Below are 22,088 nucleotides of genomic sequence, written 5' to 3'. Positions count from 1 at the left end.
TGTCCTTACAGTGGTCTGTTCAAACTATTGGCTATTGGCTTGGCAGTTCGGGCTGGACTGTTCCCATGAATGAGGCACAGGGTCAAGGCTGATTTGCATATGGCCACGTCTGAACTGGGGTGGTGTGGTGAGCAAAAAAACTATGGATTTAGCCCCAGATCTCTGTACTGGGGTGAATGTATGACATTGTTCTGCATTCTGTCCATCAACTGTTGTTTTTGCATTTGTCACCCCGAGTGGGACGGATATGCTCAGACGTGAGTCCCGTACTCTCCACGCCACTGGAGTCAAGCTATCCTGGCTGATGACGGCTGATAGCCAGAAACCGGTCCTAGGATGCTTGATTTCGGTCCAGGGAAGACATGGCTTGGCAGTTCGGGCTGGACTGTTCCCATGAGGCACAGGGTCAAGGCTGATTTGCTTATGGCCATGTCTGAACTGGGGTGGTGTGGTGAGCAAATTTGTCACCCCGAGTGGGACGGGTATGCTCAGACGTGAGTCCTGTGCTCTCCACGCCACTGGAGTCAAGCTATCCTGGCTGATGACGGCTGATAGCCAGAAACCGGTCCTAGGATGCTTGATTCCGGTCCAGGGAAGACATGGCTTGGCAGTTCGGGCTCAACTGTTCCCATGAGGCGCAGGGTCAAGGCTGATTTGCATATGGCCATGTCTGAACTAGGGTGGTGTGGTGAGAAATAAAAACAATGGATTTAGGCCAAGATCTCTGTACTGGGGTGAATGTATGACATTGTTCTGCATTCTGTCCATCAACTGATGTTTTTGCATTTGTCACCCCGAGTGGGAGGGGTATGCTCAGACGTGAGTCCCGTGCTCTCCACGCCACTGGAGTCAAGCTATCCTGGCTGATGACGGCTGATAGCCAGAAACCGGTCCTAGGATGCGTGATACCAGTCCAGGGAAGACATGGCTTGGCAGTTCGGGCTTGACTGTTCCCATGAGGCACAGGGTCAAGGCTGATTTTCATATGGCCATGTCTGAACTGGGGTGGTGTGATGAGCAAAAAAACGATGGATTTAGGCCAAGATCTCTGTACTGGGGTGAATGTACGACATTGTTCTGCATTCTGTCCATCAACTGTTGTTTTTGCATTTGTCACCCCGAGTGGGAGGGGTATGCTCAGACGTGAGTCCTGTGCTCTCCACGCCACTGGAGTCAAGCTATCCTGGCTGATGACGGCTGATAGCCAGAAACCGGTCCTAGGATGCGTGATTCCGGTCCAGGGAAGACATGGCTTGGCAGTTCAGGCTTGACTGTTCCCATGAGGCACAGGGTCAAGTCTGATTTGCATATGGCCATGTCTGAACTGGGGTGGTGTGGTGAGCAAAAAAACTATGGATTTAGGCCCAGATCTCTGTACTGGGGTGAATGTATGACATTGTTCTGCATTCTGTCCATCAACTGTTGTTTTTGCATTTGTCACCCCGAGTGGGACGGGTATGCTCAGACGTGAGTCCCGTGCTCTCCACGCCACTGGAGTCAAGCTATCCTGGCTGATGACGGCTGATAGCCAGTAACCGGTCCTAGGCTGCTTGATTCAGGTACAGGGAAGACATGGCTTGGCAGTTCGGGCTGGACTGTTCCCATGAGGCAAAGGGTCAAGGCTGATTTGCATGTCTGAACTGGGGTGGTGTGGTGAGCAAAAAAATGTCCCAGATCTCTGTACTGGGGTGAATGTATAACATTGCCCTGCATTCTGTCCATCAACTGTTGTTTGTGCAAACTATTTGTCCCTGTATATTTTTTTCTCTCAGCAATTTTAGGATTTCCCAGTTGAATCAGTTTTCTGTACTACCAGCATTGGTAAGGATTCATCCTTATTTTTTGCACGTCTGAGTTGCAAACACCCTGTTGAATCTGAGAGCCTTACTGGGCCCTCATTCTTTTCTTTTTTGCTTGTTCTTTTATCTTTTGATGATAAGATTCAATTAGACGCTCTAATTTGGTGAAGGCCTTTTTCACTGGAGCATCCACTTTCTTTTCACCTTTTCTATTCTCTTTTTTAACAATATATTTTTTTATAACAAACTGAGAAGGCTGTCTGTACTTACTATATATTTTGAAGTATGTTTTACTTGAGCCTTTCCTGATGAAGGCGCTTGGGTTACCGAAATGCGCTTAGACTTGATTCCATGAAGATTCATCGATAATCAAAGCCACTACATTCCCTCTCAAGCTGAATATACTTATTGTTATATCCTATGACCTATTTAATTACGACTTGAAAATAATGATTACTCTCAGATATTAGATTTGATCTTATGAGAAAGATATGTCATAAATTGTATAATTGTATAATTCGAACTAAGGCTATCAAGCAACATCATACATCAATTCTGTATTCAGGTAATCAAGATCTTGTTTTGATTATTGAATGCATGTTTGTATGAGAGAAATGCCTGAAATGATTTATTCTGTTTTGAATCAGTAATGTTACAGACACTGAATTGCATAGTTTTTAGAGATATTTTGTAAAAACAAAGGATGTTTATTTTTTCCTTCTTGTGTATGATTGGGCTTCACATTAATGTATCAAACATTATGAAGTAAAAAGTAATTTGCTTAGGGATTTGTCTGTACAATTGTGTTTTCTCTGCCCTGGCAATTGTTAGTAGTAGCAGGGGGTCCTGAAATATACATTGATTAGTTTAAACTGATGACATATTATTGACTCTCTCCAAACCTGCAACATCCTTTGCACATCTTACGACCCTGATATTTAAACATTCTACCTTTTCAGGCTACCGCATTAACTGGGGGAAATGAGATGCTATGCCCTTGACTCTTGCTTCTACTATATTTGTGCTAGGACCACACAGTTTTTCAGTGAAACCAAATAATCTCAAATAGTTAAGAATTCTTCTGAACGCTGGTCTAAATGTTATAGAAGACAACCTGAACCCCCTACTTGCTAAGATTCAGCAATTTATCACTATGTGGAAAGTCTCAGGCCGTAAAAATTAATGTGGCACACAGGGTGAGGAAATTAGTTAGTAAAAAGAGAGCCAGACGTCTACAGGATGGCTGTTGATATGGGATGGGTAGGATCAAAGTGGGCATGTCTCCTTGATGTATGTGTGACTATAGGAAATGCCCCCTACAACAGACCATGAGGCAATACACCTGCAGGCACTAGATATAACATCCAAGTGCTTACCTTCAGAGAGGTAGGTCTCCTCTGGATTTACTAACAAAATTCCTTACCCTCTCTTTAAATAAAGGTCAGGGCCCAAGACAGTAACCCTAATGAATGCCCAAGACCACTTAGGCTTTTAAAAGGGTAGAAACATGTTGGTTCAATCTATTGGTATGCAAGGATCGTAGCATCCACCTAAATACCTAGTCAATACCTTACAGTACTTTTTTAATTATGCCAAGGGTACCACCTTAATAAAAGGATACTTCTTTGTTATACCCGAGGTATTTTTCGCAAAAAATCATGACCCACGTTGTCCAGAAACAAGATTAATATCTATGAACTCTCTCTGGATAGTCCAGTCAGAGGTCGAGTTCTCTTTGATAGTACCATCTCACCAGGGTGGGACGAGGTAGCCTATGATGAAGCATGTCACAATACGTGAGTGAGTCCACCTCTTCCGATTCTTGGAATTGCCAGATTCAGTAGAAGACACACCAGCTTTATCCTAATAGGATCATTAGAGTAGCAACTGGTAGTTTACCCCAGATGCTTTTACCATATGGACTCCACACCAATAGTTGTGTTTTGCAGTCACTTTAGAGGCGGGCGTGGGCCCTTCCCAGCCTCTTGCTTCTCCCTACGTGTTAAATAACATGCTACCTACCCCAAATCCTGGGTCCTTCTGCCTTCCTATAATGGGTCGCTTGTTTTTCAAGCTAGATGGAGCACGCTACCAGTAAATGGGAGGTGATTTAAGTGAGAGGAGTAAGTGGAATGCTCAATTGGATGCAGGTACTAGTAGAGAGTTATGTATAGAATATGCCCAGGGATATTTTCAGTGCTGAGTCATGGCAGCCCTGAACCACCCCCCTGTACAGCAACACACATAGAGAAGGAACTGATGCATCCATTGTAGAGATCTGAGTGTAACCTGAAGGGCACAGATTTGAAACCTGCTTTCTCCACTTAGCCTTTTAACATTCCAAGGTTGATAAAATGAGTACCAGTGAGTAAGAAAAACAATAAATGTTACCAGCTTCTAGAGAAAAAACAAATAGAAGGGAGTGATAATTAAGTATAGCATTTAGTTATTGGAAAATTGTCGGGATCCTGCTGTCCCTCACCTTCACTCTTACCTCACAATTGCAATACGAAAATGAGAGGATTACACCAATGAAAGTGAAATCTGATGTCAGTGACTGGGAAGAGTGCTCTTTGCTGCAAAAGCATTAATGCCAAGATTAATACAGACATGTTAGCACCAAAATAGCTGGGTACCTGTTTGTTGGCTTTTAAAACTGCTCTTAGGGTTGCAATTTGTTCTCGCTTAGTACTCAACAGAGACTTCAGTTTCAGAATCTCCTCCAATAAGGATTCCTTGTCCTTGTCAATCATGGGCACCAGTTCCCTTGCTGCTGCGCGTTGTCGGGAGAGCTGCAAGGACCTGTCCACCGCCTTCTGCAAATGTTTGATCTGGTCTCTTATGATAGCATTGAGGTTATATATATTCATGGGCTCCTTACGAATGTCGCTAGCATCGGAGACTGGGGAAGATGGCGGTGCGGTGATGACCGGAGAAATGATAGGCATTTTTGGTGAGCTTTGTTCTTTACTGGTCTCTGTGCTTTCTTTTGGGACCAGGTCAGATAGGTTCTTTGCCTCTACCGGCGATGCCATGCCTCTTCGGGTGAGTCGCGGGGACAAGAGACCTTTGGGGTCATCAGGACCCTTAAGGCTTCCGCTGCGGTTCCCTCTGCTTTGCCTGTAATAGTCCAACATGACCCTGTTTGGAGTTTCATTGTTGCAAAGACACACGTGATGATAGAGCTGCGCCAGCTCCTCGCTGAAAGTGACCAGCTCATCCTGGGCTGTGTTGAGGGTATTATGGTTTTCGTTTGCGACACTTGTCATCAAGTGCAGCTCTTGCTCCATGTTCATGAGCTTCTCATGACTTTCTTTTCTTTCTTTATCCATTCGCGATACCTGCTCATCAAACATTTGAACTCTACTCACAAACTTTGCTTTTTCCTCTGTATAATTTTCTACATGTTTATTATACTTTTCCTTTAAGGTTTTGAGTTCAGCTTTCAGCTCAATCACTTCTGTGACAGCCAACTTGTACTTGCACTCTAGAATCTCCAAGCCGTTGATATCCACGTCATAGTCATGAGTGCCCTCCCCTGAGTCTGTGGCCCTGCCGCAGTCCATGTCCCCCTTGAAGTCCTTGTTGCTCTGCAGCCTCCGCATGGCGTTGACATGCTCCGTCAGCCGGTGCACCTGCTCGTGCTGCTCCGTTAGCGCCCCCTGTGTGTGCTCCAGCTGAGTCTGCGACTCCTGCAGGTTGGTCAGAAGAATGGCATTTTCCCGCTCAACCTGCAAAACAAAGAAAAGTTGTGTATCAAAATACAGGAAAAATTCTGAATGATTTCAGTTGTTTTGTCCACAAGCCCTGTTCTTACAGTGTTTACAATCATTGTGAAACACATGTATATAAGACAAACAGTTTGAACACCCTCAAGTAAAGTCCTAGCAGATTTACAGAGACGATGCTAATCACAAAACACATTAATGTAATGACAAACAGAACAGACTCGACATGGATTCGAAATTTGTGATGCTGTAAAAGTGGCAATTAGATAAATGATTGCTTTCTTTACTTGATAGTTTTCTTGAGTGCCCACCACACTGAATCAGATAGCAGAGGCATGAATAAATAAGTACGGTTGGTCCACAGGTGGTACAGCACACATCTTGCACATTTCAACGTCATATTGGTAAAGACAGGGGAATATGCTAGAAACAATATACTATGAACTTCTGGCCTGGTGGAATGCAGCGCCTTACGAGGAGAACTTTGATATCTGGATCTACAACTGGCTGCCTCTCAACTCAATGGGCGTTTTTTTATGCATCCGTATTGGTGGTGACTGCTCATTTCAGTAGGGTTTGCTGCTCCCTGGGTTGTTGAGAATTTAGGCTGTGCAACATTTCACCTAAAAGATACCTACTTACCTTCTCACTTTCGGTCAGCAACTCACCAGGCGGATGCTCAGCACAATTTTCTATTTATATTAGAAATTACATAACGTGGAGCAGATAAGTCAGAGCCTCAAAAGCTATTCTGCCTTCACATCCTGAGTTTAACAGTAAAGAGTATAGTATGTTGCTTATGTACATGCGCATTTGTGCATGATTATTTCTTTGTATGGTGCTATGTTCACACGTATTTCTGATCATTGGGAAAAAAGAGATCTGGCTGGTATTGTTGGTCTGCTTCTTCATCTTTGGAGGATCATGATGGGAAATGACTCAATACATAAAGTCTCTCCATAGCACCTCAATGGCAGAGCTGGGAGGAGAGTGGAAAATGCCTCAACCCTAAGCAGCAAGTGACAAATAAAACTTAAGGGCACACTGAGTGATACAACACCTTGTTAGCAGGTCTCAATATATAGATTAGGCAAGGCAGACACTCTGCTATGTGTCACAAGGTCCCTGCATACCTGGGAAGGTACATAGTTGTGAGGTGTTGATGTTATGTTAAGTTATTTTATTTTATCTTATGGTGATGTGGAAAGTGCACTATCCCTCAAGAGAATACCTTGGTGCTGAGCAGATGTGGGTCTTGGCACCCTAGGGCTAAGAGTGATGAGTAAAAAAGCCAGGTCATTAGCTTCTTACAGAATTCAAGAAGTAAGGAGGAGGATTGAATGTTTTGCTGTGATGTTTAACTGCAGGTCATTCACACATTAGGAGCAATGCAGGAGAAAGCTCGACCACGAGAGCTGGATTTCTGAATGCATGGGATGTGTGTATCTGAGCTACCAAAGGTATCTGGAAGATTTGTGAAAGCAGATCTGATTGTTGAGGTATACTGGATGGGCCCCTTAAAGGTACATTTGTATTACTGTCCTTCGCGTTTACCATTGCATCCGAATACATTCTAGGAGCCTTCTGCTCCTGGGGAGTTGGATCTTGGTTCTGCTTCTGTGGATGTTCCACTGGCTATGCTCACCCCTTTATCAGCTGCTGTGGGGGTAGGATGGGAACCCATTTGCTTTACAAACCTGCTCGGAGGTGTGTCTCTGGGATCATCGTCTGCGGTGGTTTGGAACAAATGTTTTGTCCACCTCTCGGAACACATAACAAATTGGCTATTCTGTTTGGTGAGAACTTTTGATTCAGCCTGTTTTAACAACTTAAAGTCATTTTAAATGTGTTTTTTATTTGCTTTTACATTTTGAATACTGGCTTCCTGTATGCTTTGGTTTTAAAACTGTGTGATTGCCTTTTTAATAATTTTAGCATCTTTTAAATTAACATATGCTGTAGCATTGCTCATTAGGCGATATGGCTATCAAAACACAGTAAATAATGTCGGCCCAGCTGAAGCCTGGAAAAGGAAGCATCAATGATGTTATTATAAATATACACGCTTTTCCATTCTCAAATTATAGCACTCTGCCTGCTGTCGATGCGAGGTTGTTGCTGTGTCAGAGTCTCAGCTTGGCTGATTCCTGTTTACCCATTGAGAGGAGGGATGTCCAACTTGTGACCAAGAGAGGGGCTTACATACCTTATCTTCAGGTAATGGGGAGTTAGATCGTCCAACAGGAGATTCTTGGCAGAACACCGTCCCTAGTACACTATACCCAGTACTTATACACACTGTTTTAGAACGATGGTGAAATTGCTTATCTTTTTCACTGTTCCTATATTGCTAATAACTTTTATCTGCTTCTGTCTATTAATCATTGCAGTGTAAACACCTAGGGCAACTCAAATATGTTCTAAATTAACATAATGTAGCATTACATCAACTTATAGGGACAACAGACCACACTATAAACAAATACAAAATGTATTTTATTTAAACAATCAAGTATAAATATCACTTCCAGATACATTTTAAGCATCATTCTTAGACCATCAACTGATACAATGGTTCTGGAGCCTACATCGGGGTACAAATTTAAACTTTTTCCATTATGTCACTCAATAGGTCTCGGTACTTTGAGCGTATAAAAACTTTTCTATGTCATCTAGAAGGTCACGGTGCAGTGCATGTACTATTGAATATGGAGTCTACCATTTGGTTTCCTGACGAAGGCACTTTTGTGCTGGAACACGTGTTTCCAGCCACTGACTGTCACCTGATCATATAAATCTTTTGTATTTATAGACTGTGTCTTTTCGATCTTGATGAAAAGCTCATGATATTCTAGGAACTACACAATATCATCAGTTTATCCTATTTCTGTTGATATTGTCGTGTCTGTGTACCTTGTTCCTATTGTGCTGAAGGATTTTGAGTGAATGCAGTTATGACTGAAGTATGGTAGTGGATAAATCGATTTAATACTTATACTCTATTGTTGAAAAAAAAATGTTGTATTTGTTTATAGTATGGTCTTTTGTCCCTGTAAGTTGATGTGAAGCTATATTATGTTAATTTAGAAAATATTTGAGTTGCCCTAGGTGTTTACATTTCAATTTTTTCCTGTCTAAAGGAACTCTTACCCATTTGTAGGGGGCCCTTCTGTTTACATTATATTGATCAATGCAGCACATATATTTTAGACAAGAATCTTAATGGTTCAATAAATATTGAAAACGTCCCTTTGTGTATTTCTTGTGTAACTTTCTGAGTGAGCAGGAGTAACTGAGCGAAAAAGTTCTACCTTTGTTACCACGATTTCTTGGGGAATCAGGGTTGTCATGTTCTGAGGTTGCCCAAACCATTTGTTACCTTGCCATGATTTGGGTACTTACAGTAGCTCTGTGAGGTAGCAGGTCTATCGGCCAACATATCCTTGCAGCTCCTTGAGGTGAAGTGAGGTGTGTTTGCGGCACAGGAGGTTGTGAGTGAATCTGACTACTGAATTCTGACTGATCTGTAGCTTACTGATCAGTTGTTTGTTGATCATGAAATAGAGGGTGTTCCCGAAATCCATTAGCATTGTCTCAAACCGTAGAGTGTATGGGCGAAGAAGCACATTGTGGTGTTATCGCTTTAACAGAAGTTAGGCAAGCACCTACACAGATTAATTTAATATACATTATACATTTTAGGATGGAAAGCTATATTTCACAAACCTTTTTCCTGTCAATTCCACTGAAGGCATACATGTCAGGAACCACTTCAATTAGAGATGGTGGAAACAATTGAAAATCTGTACATAATTATATGGTTCTGTTTAACTTTGGAGAAGTGCATGTGCTATTATAAATATTCCTTTAGAAATGCCTGACTCTGTTGTGCAGTGCTTCAGACAGAATCCATTATGTGTTATTCAAGTATAATTAGTTTGGAAGCCCCCTTTGCATTTTACTCCAGTCAGCAAAACTATTTTTACTTTTGATTCTAAATAGATAGGAAAAAAGTGCACAGAAAATGAAAAACCAGGGTACACTGTTTGTACTATGGGGTGACAGAACTTCTGCTAAGACAGATATGAGTGCTGTAAGAAGCTGCTTAGACGCCCAACATAGAACAAACATTGGCAAAGCCAATAGGTCTTTATGTCTTGCCTATGTGAGATTTGTTGGATTTGCTATTTGTTTTTAGCAAATGTTACAAATGGCTGAAAGTGATGTGAAAAAAGCGTTATGACACAGCCAGAGTTGCCCGCATTATATTTCTTTTTTTTCTTCAATTATGCTGAACTGAAGCTAGCACGGCTATATAATATGGCTAAAAAGCATTGACAAAGCCAATAGATCTCGCATAGGCAAGATATATTGGCTTTGCCAATGCTTGGTATGGAATACCAAATCATAAGTTATAAGTATTTATATAGTGTTTACAACAGGAGAAGAGCTAATGTTATAGAATCGAGAATGCTGTTGCCAAAGGGTTAGTGTGTCCAGATTCAGAAGCATTTTAGGACCATACAAAAAATTTGAAAATGTGCCATATAAATACGCTAATTGTAATATAAGTTGAAGGTTAACAGAAAAGTCCAATAGGTTACATCTTTTATTACAGTGATGCTTTAGGCTATGTGTTAATTTGGGTGCAATGATTAAAAAAGAATAAAAAGAGCACTCCGGACTGCTTGTTAAGTTGTAAAATATAGTAATAATCGATGTTCAGTGGGTTTCCTAGAGCTTTTGGCCCTTGTGCCACTACACCTGCGGTACCATTCAAATCATGGCCCTAGTCCCCCCAAGGTAATTGCACTTGACTTCTTGTTTAGTAGTAAAATATAGCAATAATCAGTTGTCAGTGGGTTTTCTAGAGATTTTGGCCTGTGTGCCACTGCACTGGCTGAAACCATTCAAATCATGACCCTGGTGCCTGCAAGGTAACTGCTCTTGTGACTGCTTGTTTAGTAGTAAAATATAGCAATAATCGGTGTTCAGTGGGTTTCCTAGAGCTTTTGGCCGCTGTGCCACTGCATCTGCTGCACCATTCAAATCATGATCCTAGTGCCTGAATGGTAACTGTACTTGTGACTGCTAGTTTAGTTGTAAAATATAACAATAATCGGTGTTCAGTGGTAAGACACACACCAGTACAACAAAATCACACACTCACACTATTTAAAATTACATTCCATCACACAGTAGAAACCTACACCCACTCCCACCCTCCTGACTACACAAATAATACACATCCTAAACCATCTTTAAGGCCCAGGTTAACACCAGAACCTCGGCTGCTATGGGAATTCACAAGGACATATTATCAAGCCTATTATCGCCGCTTTAGCTGCAGTTTCCTGCCGATAAAGCGGCAATAATTTTATCGCCTGTTCTTGATAATATGGCTCCAAGTTTTCTATCTTCCCCCCACACCTAACACAAATACACCAACTCAACAACCCTCATTCAACCGCCTCTCATCCATTGCAAAATTCAGTCTTACAACATGACACATATGCTGCACCAGCACCCCTAATTCATACACCTTCCACCCTAAATAGAGGCAAACAAAATAAACAACATGCCGCTTTTTACAACTTTGCATCTTCATGTCTATTATACAACAAGGCTACAGTACAAGAAACAACACAGCCCACCAACTCACTCTCAACCACCATCTCCACCACCCACACACACAGACCCATGAAAATGCCTTCTAAGCTTGCTGGAAGACGAATACGATATAGAAAAACAGCACAATTGCTACCCTCACACAACTAATAACAGCACTATTGACACACGTGCTACGAGTTCAAAAAAACTGCTCACACTTCTACAGAACAAAGTCACAACACCACTAAAATACAATAGCTAAACTGCCTACTAATAAATGCTCGATCACTCTCTAAAAACAAGCACCACATCTACGACATACTCACTGACACAAAATCTAACTTACTTTTCCTAAATGAATCATGGTTAGGAGCAGTGGTGGCTCCGTCCCACTGCTTGCGGAGCAGTGTAAAATAAAATATAAAATGAGAATAACAAATGTTATTATCATTTTCTTTTTATTATCTGCCAGATTAAGGCAGGGCTGGGCCCCTGTGATGAGGGAAGAGGAGTGGTTGCTGCACTTTAAATTGCGCATGATGCTTTGGCCGGCCGTCTTGGACTGGCCAAACCGCCATGCGCACTTTGCATTTTCTCTACCCAGGCACCATGACATCCTGGGTAGAGAACATGCCCAGGCTCCCATTCCCCATTTGAGCACCGAACTGCATCGCTCAGACCAATAATAATGCTGCATTACAGCGTTGTGATTTTCTCAAGGGAGCCCAGATGCTTCCTCTTTCTGTGAGCAGGGACAACGTGGGAGAGACGGAAGAGAGGCGCAGCAATCAGGAAAGTGAATTTTAATTTGTTTTTAAACCTCTCTTCCCAGCACACTCCGTCCCCGCCACCAGCCACCCTCGTACCGTACCGGCTGCCACTGTTTAGGAGATGACATGGCTCCAGTGTTGCATGAAGTCGTTCCTCTAGGTCAGTGGGTTACTGCTTTTGTCAGAGAGATTCTTTTGTTACAGTGCAGTTCATAAGTGACAATCGTAATCTAGCACAGTGACCAAAAAACTGCCATCAAACAGCTGCTTGCAAACTGCAAGGTACAAGTTAGTGACATGTTTTTTCTCAGTCTTTCAGTATCCTGATGCTTCTAAAAAAGGTTTATTTGGGTGGAAATACATTTTTATTGTTAAAGTCAATGCTAACCACTGTGTTATGTTCTGAATCCTGAGTTTGTGCTTCTCCAGACCAGCACTCCTTGAGTTTGTGCTTCTCCAGACCAGCCTCCTTGGCTTAACAACTCGCTCCACTACTTCAGAAACGCAGGGCTGCACCATATTTACAAGAATATGGTGCAGCCCCGCGTTTCCCCTGCACTGGCGCTATACTTAACAGGGGAAGATTGTTTATGTACAGGAAGGTCTCCCTTCCTGCACGTAAACAATCTTGAAATGTCATTTTGTCACTTCTATGTGTGCTGCTTAATGCAGCACACATGGAAGTTACAAAATGTCATATTTTTTAAAGATTGTTGATGTGCAGGAAGGGTCGCCTTCCAGAACATAAACAATCCAAGGCGATTTTCAAAAACGAGGAGAAATGAAGCATTTCTCCTTGTTTCGCCAAGTTAAGACCAGGTTTTCCCTGGTCTTAATTTTGGTGCGGCTTCCCATTTACGCTGCTCTTGTAAATAGGGGGCAGCCTCAAAATCAAAGGGCATTGCAGGGGAAACGCCCACCGCAACACCCACTGCCCACCCCTTTCACGCTAAGCATTGTGTGAAAGGGGGTCTTATTTACCAGGAACCGTTAAGCCACGTTAAGTGGCTTAACGTTGCCTTGTAAATAAGGCAAAGCCCCTATCGCACGGGAACGTCTCAAAATGTGATGTTCCCAAGGTGATAGGGGCTTGTAAATATGCCCCTAAAATCATTAGTAGTTCGAGTATTTGTTTTGTGTGCACATGTGTGTTAATTGTTTTACAAATTACTGTTTTAATGTTTGAAATTTAAATCCTACAAATTGTTTGGGGGTCCCCGGGTTCCAGTTGTGACTCAATGAGGGTCCTCAGGAGTCAAAAGTTTGGGAACCACTGCTCTAGGCTATCAAACTATCATACAAAATCATATAGGCAAAAAGGAGGTGGACTTCTGTTAAACATCAGGCTGTATGAGTCGTAAACTCCCCGACTAAGTGGGTGAATTTGGTAGTAGAAGGCGAACCCCGAAGTGTGGGGCTAACACTGGTAGTATTGACATTCTTGAGACTGACATGGACGTACTCATGGATCAGAATTTGGAACTGAATTCCATTGTCGTACCCGAGGAGAAGCTATTCATCTTGGTATAGAATGTCGCGGGGATAGCTAGAATGCTTGAGCAAGAAGAGGGTAATTTTGTGGATCCTCATGACGTGGTGTTATTCTAAGAAACGTGGAGTGTGGGTATTCTTCCTATGATATAAATGCAACAAACAAAGAGAAAGTGAGGCCCTCGAGTAGTCTAGTGATTTGGGTCAACATTGCACTTCGGTTCAAAGTTAAAATAGTCCTTGTTGATTCTCTGGATATCCTGGAAATTGATCTCGCTTTGTCCTCAGGGCTGAAAATTTGAGTTTTTAATGTATACAACAGAGTGGGCACTGGCATAGAGGAAACCAATATTATAAGTATCTTTGATGACCACACCCTTATTGAATATACAGGCAACACCCCATTATTGGTAGCTGGGGATTTTAATTGCACCTTTGATGCCTTTGCTTCCACTCCACCAGATTTGACAGAGGAGTGGGGGACATTTTGGAAAATCCCTCAGTTAGAGCTACCATCTGTTAGATGGACCAAAAGAGGAGGACACGTGTTGGCCCTAAAGCTCCAGCATGATTTGAGGGCCACAAACAGTAGGACCAAATCTGATTCCAATTGTGGAATGACTTTTCATAGACCTGGCTATGCAAGCAGAATTGATTTCTATTTGGTTGACCTCCGTCTGGGGCCGATTGTGTCTGATATGAAAGTGGTTGAAAGATCTGATTGTGACCACTATGCTTTGAGTCTGTTTTTATCTAACCCTGGGGAGCGAGAACTCACTGTTAGCAGTCCCAGCAACCTGGGAAAGTTATCCCATACTAATAATTTGAGAATAAACAGATGGGAATGGGTGGAGCGAAATCCATGGGCCCTAGAAGCTGTTAAGTCCAAAGTATCTGAGGAGGTGGCAGTCCTATCTAACCTCCCTGGAGCAGATAGAAAAGAGAAGTTCAGCAATCTGCATGAGGTACTCTATATACAGATAAGGGAACTTCAGGGCCAATTGAAAAAAGTGCAGAAAAGTAAAGTCAAAGTAGGAGGGAAAAAACGGGTTACTGTGCAGAGTGGTATAACCAGGAATGTAGGAAGGCCAAAGGTGAATTCCTACAGGCAGTGAAATCTAAATCTCGCCCTGACATGGTGGGATGAAGAGCTAGATATAGACAGGCACTTGATTATGCTAAGAAACAATGGGAATGTTCACTATGGTCTTCCTAACATAGTGCCCGGGTAGCCAAGGACAATAAGTCCTTTTGAAAGAAAGCGCATCTGTTTTTGAGCAGACCCAGAACTGCCCTAGAGTTTACTGTACAGCCAGAAGAGTGGCCATCCCATTTTGGGGGCCTGTATGCTCATGGCAGTAAGGAGGATGAGAAGGATGTAGGTTTTCAAGAGATTCTTCCATTTGGTATTGTCAAAGTTCTTGAAATTTAACTTCATGAAACCCATGCAGCAATCAGTCCCTGGATCCCAACTAGAGCTCCCGGCTCGATAGAATCCCTAATGATTTGTATTGAGAAGATCTAGAAGTATGGGGCACCTATATTAATTTGTTATCGAATGCCATCCTTTTTCGGGATGGAAATTACCACCCCCCCCTCCCCCACCCCCCCCCACCCCTGGAAGTCAGCTGAGATCATACCAATCTTTAAGAAAGGGGATAGGGCTAATTCGGGTAGTTATAGACCCATTAGTCTATTAGATTGTGTACCGAATATTTTCTGCAAGCAGATATTGGGTTGTATTCAGGATTGGATTTTAGAAGAAAATATTTTTTCTGACTTCCAGGCGGATTTCCATGATGATGTTAGCACTTTGGACCAGGTTTTTTGCTTCCTTTTTAGGAAAGAAGATTTTGTTAAATAAGGGGGAGTTGTATGTAGCATTCGTGGACCTGCGTACGGCTTTTGACCTGGTCCCTCGATGTAATCTTTGGAAGTTGGTGGCAGAGATGGGGCTCCCATCAAATGTATTGGATATATTGATATGGCTACACTCAGCAAATAAGGAGCAAGTTAGACGGGGCAACTAACAGAGCCGTTTATGACTAAACTTGGAGTTAGACAGGGGTGTGCTTTAGCACCCACCTTGTTTTTGCTCTTTATCAATGGGGTAGTAGAGTTGCTTGAAAGGGATGGGTGTAACGCCCTAAAAATTGGAGAGAGTAGGGCTCCTGCCCTTGTCTTTGCCGATGATACGCTATTGATATCTAAGTCTCCTCAAGGGCTCCAACAGTTACTAAATGATTTTAAACATTTTTGTGATGAGTGCGGTCTGGAGCTATATGATTTAAAAACTAAATATATGGTATTTTCTAAGGGTATTTCGAAGACACCCACGAGATGTATCTATGTAGGGGAACGCAGTATAGAATTGGCTTCTACTTTTGATTACTTGGGTATTCGCTCAACCCCAAATCTGTGCTGGACCCCTCATTTAGAGAAAGCGCATCTGTCTTTTAATCCAGCAGACCGCCCTTATTACTAAGATCAACGGAAGAACAATGTCTAAGAAAGTGGCTCCAACATTAGAAATGTATAACACAAAAGCCTTAGGATCAGTTATGTATGGAGCAGAACTGTGGGGAAGTGGGAACATTGATTGCCTTTCTGTGATTAAACATCGTTTTATAAGGTCACTGCTTAATATATCAGCTAGTACCCCCCTGGCTCCTATTTAACTTGATTTGGCTCAAAGACAAATTGTTCATAAGCTGGAATATAAGCACTTATTGCTTTGGCATTGCCTATGGACGACTGACGAGTTTGCCCCTTACTGAGTGAGAATTAGGGATCTTATGGCACTGCCCAGGGTAAATAAAATTCCCGAGTTTTGTTTCCTTAGGGAATAATTGAGGAATCTGGGGTTGGAGGATTATTGGACTAACCCGGAGGAGAGGTGCTTGATTTCGAAAAGTAAGGTCAAGGATATTTATTGGGATTTTGCTTTGGTGAAGAATGACTCAAACCCCAGGGCTTACTCACTTGAGAGTTTATAGATTTTAAACACTTCCTCCTTTTTGAGGATACCATTGATGAAGTTGTTGCTCCATTAGCATGCATATTGTTCCTTCAATTTAGACACAAGACTCTCCCCACCAAACTGTTTTGTAGCAAGTGGCCTAGTCATGCTCTTTCTGATGTTACATGTCCATTTGTAAAGGAAGCCTTGAATCCTTAGTCAATCTGTTATTTTTTTTCTTCAATATGAGAATTTGAGGGCTAAGAGGATCATCCCCTTGTGAAGGCTTATTCAACCTGCCCATTATTTATAGGTGTTTAAAATACTTAGCACAGATACTAGTAGAGTTGTGATATTCGGTTAGCCGAATAATTCTTGTTGGCTTTATGGATTAGACCCTCAAAGTGTTCTGTACACTATAATTAGTTTATAGTATTTAATAATTTATATTTTTATACTAATGATATGATCCTATATGGTTTTTATTCTGACATGGGATATTAAGTATTTCTTTTTTATAAAATTATATATTTTGGGGATTTTACAATCATCATTGTGCCGGGAACGTATGTATGTATTTTTTCTGATGCACTTTTTAAGATCTTTGTGATCGATAATAAATGTATGATGATGCTGATGATGGTATCTATATATTTATTACTTTACTCCTACTGTAAAAGATTTTATTTTTTATAGAGCCTTTCCAATACATTACCCTATGCTTCACTCTATACCTCTCTCAATATATCCTCTATCTCCATTCTCTGAGTCATCTCAAACCTCATACTACTACTATGATCTCCAAAATAACCCTTTCTAGACTCTTCCCTCCTCTATCCGCCTTGCATCACCCCAAACCTCATTTCACATCTAAGATCTCCCAAACAACCCTTTCTAAATTCTTCCCTCATTCATCCCTCCTTAGACTCATCCGAGACCTCATTTTACTACTATGATCACCCAAATTCATTTCTGGAGACTATTCCCTCCGCCATCTCTCATTTATTCATCCCAAACCTCCTCCTACTACTATGATCTCCCTATAAACACTTTCTAGACTCTCCCCTCTTCCATCCCTCCATTATCCTTTGCTATCCAACTAACAGACTCACGTGTCCACCGCTCAAATTTATTCATATTTTCCCATACTAATTCACCACTAATCCTTTGGCTTCCAGAATAGCATGCTGTTCGCCAAAAAGTGATCTGATGCCTCATCAGGCGTAGTAAGCACTATATAAATATAATTACAATTACAATAATTGGTGTTCAGTTCAGACAATAGATGTCTTAAATAAAGATATGCTTTATACATTAACGTGAACACCAGGCATTCAGGCATTGTTGAATTGTGTTACAATGTGGCTGGCTCTTTCCTATGAAAAGATCATAACCTGTACTTGACAGTGAATGGGCCATAAACAGCGTAAATTGCCCAAGATCACCATATGTTAGGCTGACGCTGAGACTGAAATGCAGTTTTGCACTTTGTACCAAACAGGCAGTTTCACAAATTAAATGGACTCACCAAAGAAGAGGAATTTTGCAAAAAACGTGCAAATGTTTTGTGCAGGTGAAGAACGAGATACCTTTTGTGATGGCTATGTTTAAAATAAAATTCAAATAAAAGGGCACAAGCAGGCTCCGTTGAGAAAGTATGCTGCATTCCTCTTTCCTCTAAGGCTCTCACTTTGTAGTCAGTCACAAGGAAAATAAACAACAGTCTCCCACAAAAACACAGCTTGGCATTTGACATCGAGAAAAGAACAAGATTTAAAGGTCTGTGTATTACAGAAAACGAGTTTGTGGAAGAATACTGTAAACATGGCTTTATCATGGGGAGGTACGAACTCAATATGCACAGCCTAAAGCAAATAAAGCCAGTTTTAATAGAAAGTCAGAAAACGTGAGTCACAATTCACAAGCCAATAGCAACCCAAGAGGTCTTTAAAATAGCCAGACAGACGCATTGTATGGTAGGCGGCTACCTGAAAAATGCTGAATGCCTAAATGAAGATCTGCCTTGTCGAATTTTAATTTAACAATTCCTACTTTGGGGGCCCGTTGCGGGTCCCCAGGGTGAAGGGGGGGTTGGGAGGTGCACATGAGGGGTACCAATGGTACGACCCTGCGTTTCACAGCACAACATGGCTGGCACTGCGCGGTGCCTGTCATGTTGTGCTGTGAAACGCACAACATGCATTTTTCACATTGCGGCAGCCGGTGCTTTATGCACAGTCCACCGCAATGTTAAAAATGCAGGATGCAGCCGCCACTGTGGCGGGTGCATTCTAATTGGGGTCACGGTTCCGCCGCCCTTGGGGCGGACGGTACCTGCCCCAGACAGGATGGCTGACGGACTTTGTCCGTCCGCCATCCTAATCGACCCCTATGTTTGAATATTCATTATCATTTGAATTTCATCATTTTGGTGATTGATATAGTGCAATGATAAGGTGCAAGACCATTTCAATAAGGCTATCTATGGGAGCTTTTACATAGAGCATGGCCTAGAACCCTAATTATGTAGAGGCCTACTCATTCAAGAGCAACACTGCTTTGCTTTCTCTAGAACACACATCGGTCCCTAAATTTCTCTTTGTAAACAATGTAGACAAAGATTCCAAAGCACTCAATGGAACTCCATGCGCAGTCAGTACTCCAAAACTGCAGGAGTAGAACGCCCGCTGTGATTATTGGCTGCAGTCCTCCTAAAGAACAAGGCTGTAGGACCATATGTATCTATCGATGGTCCTAAATTTTATTCCAACATAAATTTAATTTAGGATTATGGTTTCCTGGTTTTAGAACGTCATCCAGATATTGCACTCGCAATCAGAACTGTAATTCCTGCCAAGTTTCTGGCCCCCCCAGGGATAGATATCTTCACAATGGGACAAAATTTGTTCTTGCATCCCAAGAGTATGCGGTGCAGTGCCTAATTAAAGTCGCTGGTTGCAGATTTGATAATCAGCACTCATTTTTGGGGACCTAGACTTATTTTTTATTCATCAGACGTTTCGCCCAGAACAAGAGAGAGAAAGGCAGAAAAGGGAGAAAGAAGGGAAGACTAGACTGCCGTAGTATTCAGCAACCCGACCTACATCAGTATTATCCACAGGCTTCTGAGGAAAACCTTGGGCACCGGCACTTATTAATTTACAAATTAAGCACTGTTTATGGGTACTTATTATGTATGTGAGGACTGCAACCAGTATTTAATGCTCTTTGTAGCTGGTGCTGATGAATTAGAACTTTGCATGAAATGCAGTTTTTGCTCCAGTTCCTCTGCTGACAGAAGGCACCCGAGAGAACCTGGATTTCATTTAAAGTCTTGCAGACGTGTAGCCCTCAGGGTATCTCAAGAGCGAAGCACTGCAATTGCTTTCTACAGCGACAAAACCAATCACTCGAGACGACGAGAAAGGTGAACGTCAGTAAAAAAATTCTAGCCCGTTGCATTTTCTGCTCAAAGATTCACAAGAAAAGACACATCATTTATTTACATAGTACGAAAAGAGAATTTACAAAAATAAATAATTCACTTTTGTGGATTTTGAGTTGTACAGATCGTAAGGGTTGAATGAGGTCAGTGTTGGACAAGGACAGAAATAGGCCAAGACAGCGCATAATGTGTGAAAAAATAAGTGCCAGGGCCTATCAGGAGGCCACTGCAGCTGGCACAAGCCCATTGCTCTTGTCAGAACAGCCAATGACAGAACCAACACAACTACTACCTATGAAACCCTACAAGTGTGACAATTCAGACTATTCCAGGCCCCCAAATCTGTAGAAATGGCTTGGAAGTCAAGTGGTAGCCATTTTAAGTCATATTGAATTAATAACCAAATGTTGCTGTGCTCATCTCTATAGTATACAAAAACCGCCCCCATGAGCAAACGGTCCTAAGCACTGGTGTTCACAATTAAGTGCTGGTGCCAGCACCGGAAACCACTGTCTCGAATTAAGCACTGGGCCAGGGCACCAAGATAAAAGTGTCACCATTAACAAATTAGATAGCTAAAAAAGTAGCCCATTTTTCCAATCAGGGTAGTTTTGAACTGTAAAGACAAGATATATAAGTATTTTGAAAAGGTATGGTACAGTGTATGGATTAGAGCTTGATGCAGGCAATGCTTGTTTTAATCTCAGGGACATCATAGTAAACATTAGCCCAACAAACCAGAAAACAGGCAGACAGGTAGATAAAAAAACATCCCACACAGTGACCTGTCAGACCACTCATCAGCACTGGCTGATTGTCCCTTAGGCCAGTCCAAGCATGAATGAGGCTTGCTGTGTGGTGAGCCGTTAGAAGTAACCATACTACATTTCTGACTCACAGGCCTGGAGTGGCCTAACTTAACGTAGGACAATATCTTTAGATGTGCCCTAAAACACAGTTTTTGAACCAATATGGGCAGAAGACAATATGTAAGTAGAAAGGGGCAGGAGAAAAGAAGGACAAGGAAGTTAAGAGGTAGTATGGTATAGGCAGGTGACAGACGTACTAGTATATAGGTTGGGGTAGAATGTTTATGGAATATGAAAGGATAAATGGAATAGGTAAGGGTAGTGGAAATAGGGAACAGATAAGGGTAGAGGCACTAGTGTAACATCAGAAGTAGAAGTGTCGTACAAGTAGTGATAGAATGTACAGAGCTATAGCCAGGGGTAGAGGTGCTACTGTATGGGTAAGTTTAGTGTAGCCAGGGGTAAAGTTATAGTAGGTGCAGAGGCAATAAGGTATTGAGTGGGGCATAGTTAATTTAGTGTAGGCAAGAGCAGAGATAGCTGGGTGTAAGGAGAGGTATATGTACTAGCATATAATTATACGTATATGTACTAGGGCTTAGGTGTAGGGTACTAGTCATAAGCAGTGGTATAGTTAGCAAAATAAAAGTAGGAGTACATATACTTGGGAAAAGGTAGAAGTAGTAGTACTTGTGTATAGGCTGGGATAGAGTTACTATTTGTATTACTATATTTAGAAATAGATGTACTAGGGCATAAATACACATATAGGTTGTATGCTATAGGAAGATGTAATCGTTTTTAAAAGGGGTAGCAGTATAAACCTAAAAGTAGTGGTAGATGTACTTGGTTATAGGTAGACATAGCAGTACCTGAGTATAGGCAATATAGTTACTGGGGTACATTACAGGTAGATGTACTAGGGTATAAGTATAGGTAGCAGGTTATAGGGAGAGATAGTAGGGTATAATCAGTAGTATCACCAAAATTAGGGGTAGATATAATTGGACAAAGTACAGGTTGCAGTATCGGAGTATTGGTAGGGATAGAGGTACTAGGGTGTAAGTAGAACAAGATGTACTAGCTTATAAGTAGAAGCAGTGGTAGTGCTACTAAACTAAAAGTATGGGTAAATATACTTTGGTAAAATTAGAGGTAGCTGTACTGGAGTACAGGTAGTGGTAGAGGTACTAGGGAATACATATAGGTATTAGGGTGTAGGAAGATGTACTAGGTATAAGCAGGGGTTGCAGTACTTAGCTAAAGCTAGAGGCAAGCGTACTTGTGTAAAGGCCAGAGGCGGTTCCAGATGCTTGTGGAGGGGCTCCGCCCTCCCAATTTTACAAGTCATGAGGATGGTAATTGCAAAAAGCAATTACTATCCACATATCTTTTCTAAAGTAGTGCAGTGGCCTGCTTGATGTGATGCTCGCTACATGGCACATGGTTAGGTTAGGTCAGGTTAGGCTGATTTAAA

At 41.9% G+C, this 22,088-nt stretch overlaps 1 protein-coding gene across 2 annotated transcripts in view; it reads right to left on the bottom strand.

Moving 5' to 3' along the window:
• Positions 1 to 22,088, bottom strand: part of BICD1 (BICD cargo adaptor 1) — an 801,460-nt gene that overhangs the window by 317,382 nt on the left and 461,990 nt on the right. For both annotated transcript variants that reach the window (XM_078673795.1, XM_078673794.1), the window contains exon 5: positions 4,436 to 5,530. In XM_078673795.1, coding sequence (XP_078529921.1) covers positions 4,436 to 5,530 — 1,095 coding nt within the window. The remainder of the gene's footprint in view (positions 1 to 4,435; positions 5,531 to 22,088) is intronic.

Source organism: Lissotriton helveticus, chromosome 1_1 (assembly GCF_964261635.1).
Source record: "Lissotriton helveticus chromosome 1_1, aLisHel1.1, whole genome shotgun sequence".
Lineage (NCBI taxonomy): Eukaryota > Metazoa > Chordata > Amphibia > Caudata > Salamandridae > Lissotriton > Lissotriton helveticus.
The sequence above is the reverse complement of the archived record's forward strand: the minus strand, read 5'-3'. Positions and strand labels throughout refer to the sequence as shown.